This window comes from Protobothrops mucrosquamatus, unplaced genomic scaffold, assembly GCF_001527695.2.
Source record: "Protobothrops mucrosquamatus isolate PMUCROS unplaced genomic scaffold, P.Mucros_1.0 scaffold774, whole genome shotgun sequence".
Classification (NCBI taxonomy): domain Eukaryota; kingdom Metazoa; phylum Chordata; class Lepidosauria; order Squamata; family Viperidae; genus Protobothrops; species Protobothrops mucrosquamatus.
The window spans coordinates 115,569-127,890 of record NW_015387042.1 but is presented as its reverse complement, the minus strand read 5'-3'; the positions used below and the strand labels follow the sequence as shown (position 1 = coordinate 127,890).

The following is a 12,322-nucleotide window of genomic DNA, read 5'->3' as shown; positions in this document are numbered from 1 at the left end:
TCAGGGTGCCGTCAGCCAGACAGTGCCGGCTGGCGACCCCCAGGGGGAGGGCCTTCTCGGTGGGAGCCCCCACCCTCTGGAACGAACTACCCCCAGAGATCCGGGTGATCCCGGATCTCCCCTCCTTCCGCCGCGCCCTAAAGACATGGCTTTTCCAACAAGCGGGATTGGCCTAGGGAATTTTAGTGGGGTTTTTAAGAGAAATTTTAACTATTTAGGCCATTGCAAATATTTCTTTTTAATTTGGTTTTAAATTAGGTATTTTATTGTAGTATTGGTTTTATATGGCTGTCAGCCGCCCTGAGTCCGGTAAGGAGAAGGGCGGGATACAAATCAAATAAATAAATAAATAAATAAATAAAAAGAGACTAACTGGCCCAGAGCCATCTGGGAAGCTTCTATGGCTGACCTTGAATTTTAACCTAGCTATTGAATGCAATAGAATTGTTAGTCACACCAGTCAGGTTGAGAACTGAGAAGTCAAACTAAGAACTGAAAAAAGAACTAAGATGTAAGTAACTTCCGTGGGGTTCTCCCACTGCTTACCATACAGCAAGTAATCATCTTTAGAAAACAGGAACACAGAGAAGGTTGAAATGATAATAATGTAAATATTATCTCCAAACCAGTTCTTAGGTTTGCTGCTAGAAATATGTAGCTTTTGACCTTCAAAAATGAAACCAAATTTAGCAAAGGTAAACGGCTTCTTTCTAATATGAAGACTAACAGGGTTTTAAAGCATGTTTACCTATATCAAATTGCAAAACTTATTCTAGACCAGTGGTTCTCAACCTTTTTAATGCTGCGACCCCCCAACCGGTCGTAAGTCGAGGACTAAACCGGTCGTAAGTCGAGGACTAAACCGGTCGTAAGTCGAGGACTAAACCAGTCGTAAGTCAAGGACTTTCCCTGCCCGGGAGCGCTGCACATGCGTGGTTCCGCCCCCTGCGCCGGCTGAGGCGTAGCTGGCAAGCGGCAGAGACGGAGCAGGCCAACCACCAGTTGGTCCAGCTCAAGGGAGGTAAGGCACCTGCCGGAAAAAGGGAAAAAATGGCGGACAGCCTTGCTTGGCGACCCCCGTGAAATGGTCGATCGACCCCAAATGGGGTCGCGACCCATAGGTTGAGAACTGCTGTTCTAGACCGATATCTTTAAAAAATAAGAAAAGAAGAAGAAGAGGAAGTCATTGAAAAAAGCAATCCCCTGAAAGATGAACCAAAGCAATGGAGAGCTAAAACAAACTTGCTTTATTGGAATACCCTAGAAGAGACAAACAGAAGACCCCCAACAGTAGATTGCAAAAGAATTATACAATAGATAGAAAAGATGCATGAGCAGTAATGCAGAACCCCACCACTACACCAGTGATAAGATAATCATCAAATCTAACCTTGAGGCTAATGCTTCAGGTTTTCTGTCAATGCTCATCTACATTTTTTTAACCCAACAATTGACATTGTTATTATAATAAATAGACCTGCCTTGTAATAAGTCTCTGCCTTGTTACCTGCCTTCTGCTTTATTCCTCAGGGTTATTTTAAACTGAATTACAATATCAAAGGGCATCCTGAATACCAACAACTTTCTAAGTTCTATACAATTTTTTACTCACCCCAGGAAACATGATTTAAACATAAACATTAAATTCTTAAGTGTGAAAATCTACTTTTAAAGACTTTTCACAAGGATTACAATGGAGATGCAAGAATTCTAAATGTATTGTACAACTCTTTGGTTAGATTTCATCCGCAGTATCTCACATCAGCATTTATACTAGCCAAAATCCTATCCTAGGCCAGAGGTCTGCAGCTTTTGATCTTTAATTCCTCTATTGTGGACTGTGCACTGTGTGCTCCTATAAAAATAATTTATTTTATCCCATTAGTTCATAGATGTTTGTGAGGAAGTTAACATTTAGAATGGAAACTTTTATATTTTGACATTTTAACCAACATAAATGTTTTATTTGAATGCCATTTTAAAGGTCTAGTTGCAATCATATGTTAATGCAAGCCTACTGAACTTGAAGATCACTTTTTGTGGACAGATTCTTATTCACAAAATTTTCCCTACTGAGAACATCTGCTTGATATTCATAGCTTTATTTGTTAAGTGCTTACATTCTCCATTTAGATGAAGGTAATATACTTCAAGTATAGTTAATATACTTCCTTTTTAAAGGAAAATTGTTGTCTAGAACAGGGCTTTTCAACCAGTAGTACGGGTACCACCTGTGGTACATTGGCACCTGGCAGGTGGTACGTGACCATCCTAGAAAAGGAGCGGGGGAGGGGAATTTGTGAAGTGACCAAAACCTGCTGCAACCACCCAGCAGACGGGGAGAATAAAAACCAAACACCCGCCCACCCCACCCCCGTTGCCAATCCTCAACAGAAATGCTCACAACAATGAAAACCTCGGACAGGAGGAAGAGCACCACTGGGCGGGCAGGCAGGTGTCTTGCTCAGCTGTGGCTTGGGGGGCACTTCGTTCAGTGCCATTGTAACTTCAAACTGTCACTAAGTGAACTGTTGTAAGTTGAGGACTACCTGTACTTTATCACTTTTTTCCTTTTGGGGGGGGGTCATCAAGTTTTTGACACCTTGCTAGGCGACTGGTGTTACTCCGATACTGCCATTTCCTAAAAGTGGTACAATGGTTGAAAAGGTTGAAAAGCCCTGGTCTAGAATATGAGACCTTTTTTAAAAAAATGCTAAGGATGTTGCTAATACATAAAAGTTGGTATACTTAATTTATAAAGTTTTGAATGAAAGAAAATCCACTTTTCCTATACCTGCTACCAGTTGTTATGTTCCCAGGTATTACATATGTATGTGTTTATAGTATATACTGTATAATCAAATATTTTGCCATGATGATTTGAATATCCAGTTCACAGGTAATATACTATAGTGAGTCTTGCAATTTAATACATTTTCCCATATGGATAGGATCCATCTCAAAAATGTGGATTGGAACCAGCGTTTGGATATCCATGTGGGAGCTCCCTAAGCACAATTCTACTCAGAACACTTCCATTACTGGAAGGAGATTTGGCTATTCCTCCTCCTTTGGCTTATAACCATAGTATTCCAATATTATTCATATATTTCTTGTATGATGTTGGCATTTTCTGTACCAGCATTTCTCCTTCATTGGTTATATGAGAATGTGAAAAATAGACATGTAAATTATGAGTCTATATACTTTTGATGCATATTAGTGTTAGTTTTTGTTTTGTTTTTTTAATTTCTTAGATTTATATCCTGCCAGATGCTCAAGGCTGCATTCATAGCATGTGTCCCCAAATTTTCATCAAAGCAATCCTATGAAGCAAGTTGGGCTGAGAGAAAATAACTAGCTCAAAGTCAATTAGTAAATTTGCATAGCTGAGGGTGGTTTGAGTCTTGCTCCTCCTGCTCTTAGTTGGACAGCTTAACTACCAAGGGAAACATAGGAATTGATCATGTAATAGATAATTAATGAAGCTGTAGAAATTACATGATACTTTTTGGGATGATTTTCTATAGGATTTAATATTTAATAATATTGATTTAATAAATATTTTGATTTGTAACATAAATCTAAAGAATATAGAGGAAGAATCATGTTTGGAAGCAGCAGAGGCACACAACTTTTGAATATGTTTGATTCATCAGTTAATAAAACTGTTCAGAATTTGATTGACTAAAATGTTGTCCCCAGTTGGGCAAAGGATGTTATGTAACTTCTACTTCAGGTAAGAATCTCAACTTCCTGTAACAAATGCCATGATAAAAGACAGCCCAAAAAACAAAGGAATACTGCTTTATGAAAAGACAAAATAAAAATAAGCCACAGTGAATAATCCTGTAAAAAGCAAACAGAGAATTCTCAAAACCCAAATGTAGGAATTGGAGCTGGACTACTTCACAGAGAGTTGAAATCCCTGGAGGGACCTTTTGTTTTATTTTAATCTGTTACAGACAGATTTTATCTTATCAGAAATTAATGGCTTGACCAGTAAGCTTAAGGTATGTTTGAATTTGAACCTAGATATCTCCAATCTTGTTCCTCTGTGGCATCCATTACATCATGTTGGCTTTTGGAACAAAATATGGAGCTACAGACAGATTCATAGTATGTCAGGAGTTCATTTGTGTGAAAAGCTAGTTCTCTGTGGGCTGTAATGAACTAGCTAGAGTCAAGTGAAATGGAAGTGGAGGATATTTCTACCCTCACAGACATTGACATAGCCAGAAATTTCCTTGTTACATAAATGGAACTTCTATTCAAATGTGATTGCAGTCTGAAGTGATGTAACTTAGACAATATTCTTTCCCCTAGGTTATATTTTCTCTGTCATAATTCTACAAAGTGTATTTGGATTTGGGAAATTATTGGTTCATTTTTCTGCCTTCTCTCATTTTATATAGTTAAAGCCTTTCATCTTAAGTATGATGAGGTTCGTCTAGATCCAAATGTCCAGAAATGGGATGTAACAGTTTTAGAACTCAGTTATCATAAACGGCACTTGGACAGACCAGTGTTCCTGCGTTTCTGGGAAACATTGGACAGGTAAATATCCATTTGGAAGGGAAAGATAACAACTGTATTGTTATCAAAAGGTTAAAAATCACTATTCGGATTTTTCATGTTATAAGAAAAATCTTTATAAACTGTATACAAGAGCTGTGTTTTATTGCAACCCAGATTCATAATGGAGTCAGGTGACTTTATACAACTTATAAATAAAAATGACACATTGGATTTTGGAATCCTATATAAATTGAAATTATATAAATTATGATATATTTTATATATTAACCTCCCAGAGTCATTTTGCAGAGTAAGATGGGTGACATATAAATGTAATAAAGAAATTTCAATATTTTTAATGTTTTGTAACTTCTAATACTCTACTTTAAAATTTATTATATTATTTTCTCCCTGAGTCCATGTTTCTATGTTAATTGCAACATCTATTATGAATTAATTCACTATATGTGTATACATTTAATAAATAAAGTAGTATAGCATAAGGACTGCTCTAGAATGCTGCATGCTTTATCAGGTTACTTTTGCATGCATTATATTGAGTTTCTGTTTCAAAAAATAATGGATCTGAAAAAAAAGTCTCCTCTACATCAGACATGTCAAACACAAGGCCCGGGGGCCGGATGCAGCCCGTGAAGTGGTTTCATGTGGCCCGCGAAGCCATCCTGGAAACAGTGAAGGAACGGCCCCCTCTGCCTTGGCCCTGGCCCAGGCCAGCTGGGAGCCAATGTACAATTTTGTGGTGGCCATCTATGCTGAAACGTATTCAGTCTTAGCTCCATAAGCCCCCCCCCCGCATGGCCTGAGAGGAACAGTGAGGCTCCTCCAGTGGACCATGCCTTGGCACTTGCCCTGGTCCAACCCCTTCTGCCAGAGAGAGACCCTCAGATCTATCCCACTCCTGCCCAAGCCCCCACAGGCACCCTTGACACAAATGATGTAGAGCTGGCCACACCCACCCAGTAGGCCACACTCACTCCATCCACGCCCACCCAGTAGGCCGCACCCACCCTGGCCACACCCACCCGGTCCCCTGAGGGCAACCGCAATGCTGATGCGGCCCTCAATGAAATTAAGTTTGACACCCCTGCTCTACATCATATACCAGATCCCAAATATACCTATATACAAAAATCTGCTAGTTTTTCCCCCTTAATATACCAAATTTCCTGATAAAAATAAATATACTCTTAGTAGTGTACATTATCTAAGTTTCACTAGTTTTGGAAAACATAATACTAGCTCCCCATCCTTTTCCAAAAATAATTTTAATCCAGCCTATCTGTATCTCTTCTTTAATGAATTTGTTTAGCCATTAAGATTGATCTCTGAAAGGTGATTGTAAGTTGAATTTTCTATTCTAGAATACTGTTTTGAATGTTCCTTCCTAAAGAGCCATGTGCAATTTCACTTAAGTAACAAATTGAAACATTGTTTTTGTGCTAGGTAATTGTAGTTGATCTCTAGTTTATCAACCACTTTTGAGATTTTTGGTTGAAGAACTACAGTTGACCTTTAGGTTAATAGTCGCTCTGAGATTTTTGGTTGAAGAACTGTACAGATATTATTAAATAAATAGATGTGTTAAACTACTATTACAATTCATCTTATCTGTCCTCTTTATCAATGTTTTCAGACTGCCAGTAAAAATAATAGAAGTTATGAAGTTAAATAGAAATTAATAATAAAGTTGTTGGGAAACAAACGTCTTCTGTTTTAGAAAGTTCAACAAAACATTTCTAAATAATATGCTAAGAAGCATAAGAAGCAAGTAGAATGCATGATATATTTTTTCTGTTCAGTTGTGTCTGATTCTCAGAGACTTGGGTAAATCCCTGCCATTTTCTTGGCAAGGTTTTTCAGAAGCGGTTTGCCTGTTCTCTTAGGGCTGAAAGAAAGTGACTGGTACTAGGGTGCCAGTCACCCAATTGATTCTGTGCCTAAGAAGGGACTAAAATGTACACTCTTTTGGCTTCTAGCCTAATGTCTTAATTACTATACCAATCTGGTTTTCAGAACGGATGATACCTAAATGTAATTATAATTCTTCTTTCCTCACACAAATAAATATGCTTTCTTGATTTTATCATTTTAATTGAATTGTTGTGTTTTGAATTGTATATATCATTTTTATCTTTTGAGAATTTGTGCCTCAATTTACAAATTTATGTAGATACCAGTTTTGGTAATATGGTTTTCTCCCCTTCATGTTGCAGGTATATGGTCAAGCATAAATCCCACTTGAGATTCTGAATTCTTGACTGCCATTTCATTTTGAAAACTATTGTGATCTAGAAAGGAAAAAATTCCCTGTCAGCATTTGTGAAGAACATTATTACAGATAAACAAGAAGTCATAATTCGACCTTTTATAAGACGTTGTTGGATTACCGCGTTACAATGAAAGGCCAACATTTCTTCTGTATAACAAGCAAAAGACTTTGCTTACAACTATTTTTTAATAACATAAGCCTTTTAGCCTGCAATTCAAATTGTATATTTTGATAGCAGCCATTTCTTTCCCATTTTGTTAAAATTAGCAAACTTTTTACAATTACTTTCTTGTTCAATAGAATATAGGTTGATTTTCATGGAAGGTTATAAACTTATGTGTGTATGTATATATAGAAATAGAGATGGATGTTCTAAACTACTTCGCTTCTAAGCATAGTTCTTGGTTCTTTGATTTATTGTTTCATTCGTGAAAGACATTTTGTTTTGATTGGTATTACCTTCTAGTCTAAAGAACTCTAGGAACTGAGCTAAGTGAAGATTGCTTTAGCTTAATCAGATTGTCAACCTGTATATGTATTGTATATTCTTTCTGTCTTTGAAAAAAGGGAGAAAAAGAAAAGAAAACTTCTTTTCTTATGATGATAATTTACCAAAACTGTAAAAAGAGTCATTATGAATACATTTGAAGTGCAGCATTTTCCATGCAAATATTTCTTTTAAAATTGTGTCTTCTTATGACCCCATATTGAAGTATATATGAAATGTTGTATACAAAAATATATTATATTTGAATCAACTGGGATGTTTAAAAATCAGAATTGGCAAAATCTATTCTTCTAATCCCAGAAGTTAAATGTAGTTTTTACCATTGGCATTACTACATTATTTTAACTATATGAGAACCAGATTTGGCACATTTTATTGTACACCCAATCATTATCAACATGTTTTTCCAGACTTAGCACTGGTATAAAAAGGAGATGCAGCAGGAACTTTTCTTCTCAGTTTGTAAATCTGATTATAAGGCAAGATCCTGCTCAATGTAATATCTCAATTGCTGGGAAAATGTAGATTCTCACCAGTTACAATAATGACTGCTCAGCATTTCCATTAAAAAATCAGTAACCAAAGAACATGTTTTACTTGATCAAGAAAGGAGCACAAGAGAGCAAGGAAATGTTATTTCTGTGTGTTTGTATTTTATAATATAGTTGCTGAATGCTGCATACCAGTGCACAGACAGAATTAACCTAATTGTTTACTTTTGGGGGGATGAAATAATTTGGGGTTGGGGCGGTTGAATCCAGAACCATGTTTTTATGCTGAGCATCTGACTAAAGTAAAATATTCTATATATTCTTTTTTTAGTTTTGTTTTAGATCATTCTCTAAATGGTTTATCATGTAACATTTCCTATTGGAATGTGAACTTTTTAAATTTCCTCCTAATGATTTTTAGGATACTTTGAATTCTTTTCATATTTATTTCTGGTACACTGAGACTGTGATTTCAATTTTATTGTAGTTACGGCAAGAATAAAAATTTTCAGCTTTTCAGGAAGATTTTTCTGTTATGAGAATCCACAGTAATAGTATTTTTGAAAGAAAATCACCAGCTGGGTGGACTAAAACAGGAATGCAACATGTCTTCAAAATAAAAAAGGGCTTCAGAAATCAAATTTAGTATTGAATCTTCCAGCACTTTCATTTAGCACTATGAACAACTAAAATTACTCTTGCCTTTAAATGTTGCAGTACAATAAAAGCAGTTGTTTGTACATGGTAAATTTTATACAAATGTGGAAAAAACTATAATGTGATGGTTTTAACATTCTATAGAGCTGTTATTTGAAAAACTGTCACTCCTGTGGATAGAAATTCAAAAGACCATAGTTTAAAGATGTTATTTTTCAGAGTGCTATTGGAGCTTATCATGTGAAGTAGTAGGCTACTTCATTGGAAAGGCAGATCCATCTAAGAATCACTTCTACTTCTGTAACTTATGATCAGAATGAATAGGGTAAGCTGTACACACACAAGTCATTTAATCTCATTGTTTTTGAGAAAGAGGTGATAGCTATAACTTGTAAGACTCTGTTCAAAACTATCCAAGTGCAAAGCCCTGTAATAAGCACATAGGAATCAGTATTAGAAGATGAGGTGATAGCATAGCTCAATTAATTATTGTACTTAAAGAGAGACATCATAATTCAAGCTTGGTCTGACTCTGAAAACTAGAAACCTTTATACTGTATGAATTTCTTAGAGACATCTGGCTGCCCCTAATCAGAAACTGAGGTCAATTTACTGACCTCAGAAGGATGGAAGGCTGAGTCAGCCTTGAGCCGGTCAGGATCAAACTCCTGACTGCATTCTAACCACTGCATCACCACAGCAAATGCATCTATAATAATATTTCAGCAGGTGCATATATGAAAGCTGCTTCTAAGAAGAGAAGGTAGCAAAAGAGGTAGTACTGTGCTAAGGGATTGAAGTAGCTCCATTCTTATGCCACACTAAAGTTTAAAATGCATTATTTTGATCATAAGAAAGACAAAAATTAATTTATATTTTGCAATTATCAAAAAGTAAACTTGACGAGGATTTGAAGGAGAGATGTGCAAAATGTTCTATGTACACATGAATGTTTTTCGATGGAGGTGGCCATGTCTTGGAACACAATTTCCATTGATCTAAGGCAATAACACACTTGGTCCATATTCCATAAGCTGATAGTATACAAGAGCAATCAATTATCAGCTATCTTCTAGATGGGTTTGACTGCCATTCTCATCATTTGCACTTAAAAACATCTATAGGAGTTCAGGTTGAGGAATTCATTTTATCTATTCATTATTAAATTTATATGCTGCCCTTCTCACTATCCAAAATGACTTTGGGCAACTTACAATACAATAAAGACACAAAGATAAACCCATTGGAAACATTAAAATTAACAGGAATTAAATAGAACTAAGAAGCAAGTGCACAAGTGGTACAGAGGTGGGATCTTTTCTCTTACTCTGCCAATCACCTCCAGTGTGAAGCGCCTCCATCAGGGCCCCAGACCCTTAGTATTTCCATAGAACAGTTTCTTTTCATGTACAATGCACAGGAATTCCCAGTCAGGAAAGGCAATAATCATGGATGTTTTTCTGATGCTGGTTCAAAAGGCAAAAAATATGAAAGGACAAATTGTGGTTGTATACACAAAATCCACACTGGAGCCTTTTCTTCTTCATATGAACCCATAAAGATCCTACTCATCCCCTCCAATTTAAAAATATTCCAAATTATAATATGACTATCAATGGCATAAAGATCCCATCCAACAAAGCCTATTTTTATTTAAAATCTCAGCTTACAGATTGATAATACAACTATCCGTAGTTGAGATCAGGGCAAATTTTCTTTCCAATCTTAATTCCATGTTTAATGTTGCACTAGAATTTTACACATCTGATTTTGTTACACTTATTATAAGTGGTAGGATTTAACTGATTCTCACGAAGATCTCTGTATGGTTGAACATTCTGTAAAAATTAAACAAGGTGGGGAAAACACAAAAACATTTCTGGAATTCTTTTTTAAACTCCTGCCCAGCAATGACCATAGGAAACATCTTTTTTCTGTTTAATAAGTTGGTGTTTATTTCTGCTTTCCCCTTGTGATCATCTGATATATTGGTGTGTCTATGAGCACTTGGAAACATAAGGCAAGCTGAAATTCCCCACTGGGAATCAGATGACCAGAATTTGGAGAGGTGGGTAAGCTTAGACTGAAACAGTCAGCAATTTTCCAAGTGTTTTTTTCCATAGTCCCAAGTTTCATTTTTTTTTTAATGGCTTTTGCTTTGCTAACTTCTCCCATCATACCAGTTTTGTTTCCATTCTATTCTGCTTTTTGGAAAGTTATCTAGCTGATCAACAATCAGAACACAATTTTCTCTACAAAATTTATTTCCAATATTCCACTAGAGTGAAAGAAAAAAAGGGGGCTACATGGTATGCTATGGAATTCAGCTTTGCAGATATTTCAGAGATTACTTGAAAGACCTCATTTTATGTAGTCAATGTAAATGACTAATTTCTCTACAGAAATACATAAATTTAGATCAGTTTAGTAGGTCACATTAAATTTTCCTCAGCAAGATCAGGCGAGATCAGTGGTGGCTTCCACTACCTATAAGGAAGGGAAGGAGGAAAGACCATCACCAAAAGAGTATGTAACAAAATGTGCACCCAACCCAATGCTGCACAAAAATGCAAGTGTGCATCTTGAGATTATGTAAAATGGTAAAATGTAGCATATTGAGATTCTGCAAGAACCTAAAGACCTGGCTCTGCCGATTGTCTTGGGGACCAGAGGGAGGAATTCCATGCTGGATCTGGCTGCTAGATTCAACTTCACCCATCCAGCCATCCAATCACTGCTCTCCATCCATCCATCTTTTTGCTTATCATATTGATATATTATTCTTATTCTGTTCCTTTGTCTATTATTTGTTTACACTCTTCATTTTTCTTCATTTTTTTATTATTGTAAGCTACCTAGAGTAACCCCAGGGCGAGATAGATGGCAAATACATTTCACAAATAACAAATAGCCATAGCAATTGGGACTGCTGGAATTGTCATCATTAGGTGATGAGATCACATTGACATGCTTTGTGACATCATTGCTTAGTGACCGCAATCCCGATCCCAAATTACCATTGTAACTTGAGGATTCCCTGTATATGAGTCAAGCGATATTTCTTTGCACAGTTTGGGAAGATTTCTGTAACGTATCTTAAGCTCTAGTTGAGCTTCAGTTGAAAGACCTGAGGGACCAGATTAGAAATAGATCATCATGGAGATACTAATATATGTGGTCACTAAGGTGATACTGACTTGATGACATGTAATCAGTTGACCTATAAAACATTCAAGCACTCTAGTCCCCAAACAGCATTTATCTCCATTTGTAAAGAAATCTTTGAGTCTAGGTACCTGTTTTTATTTTGATTTATTTATATTCTTGTAGGGATGTGTGTGTGTGTGTGTGTGTGTGTTGAAATTGCTACAAATCCATAAGGAATTAAGAGTTACAAATGTGGGATCAAGAATGTTGTCATTGTCAGTTCATGCAAATAGCAATTTTGTCTTTGATATTTGTTTTCAGTTCAATCAATGCATGAAACACACAGATTGTTCTTTGTGGCAACGGAAAACCAAATTTTACGGTATAGCTTCTCAAGCTCCTGCCCAGTGAAATATGCCTCCACTTGCTAGTACTCGCTAACTCTCTCTCTACACAAAACAGAAGCTGGCTAAAATTAATGGCTTAGATGCTGATTTTAAAATTTAATGTTGTGGGGCTGTGCTCATTTTAATTCAGAAGCTATAACTAATGCCAGGCACTTTATTAAGGCAATGTGTTCATGAAAAATTAAATACCCCCACTTGGAGGAATTGTTGGCCTCGCAGGTTAAAGTTCACCTAGCATGCTGGTGGCAATTGTCAATGGTGCAATATACCATGTAAATCAGATTTGGTAGATGTCAAATTCTGA

General features: G+C 36.4%; 1 protein-coding gene across 1 annotated transcript in view; it reads left to right on the top strand.

The window, feature by feature from the left end:
- Positions 1–8,426, top strand: part of CDC73 (cell division cycle 73) — a 100,712-nt gene extending 92,286 nt beyond the window's left edge. The window contains exons 16-17 of the mRNA XM_015818632.1: positions 4,416–4,557; positions 6,753–8,426. Of these exons, the coding sequence (XP_015674118.1) occupies positions 4,416–4,557; positions 6,753–6,789 (179 nt within the window). The 3' untranslated portion in view covers positions 6,790–8,426. The remainder of the gene's footprint in view (positions 1–4,415; positions 4,558–6,752) is intronic.
- The last annotated feature ends 3,896 nt before the right edge of the window (positions 8,427–12,322 follow it).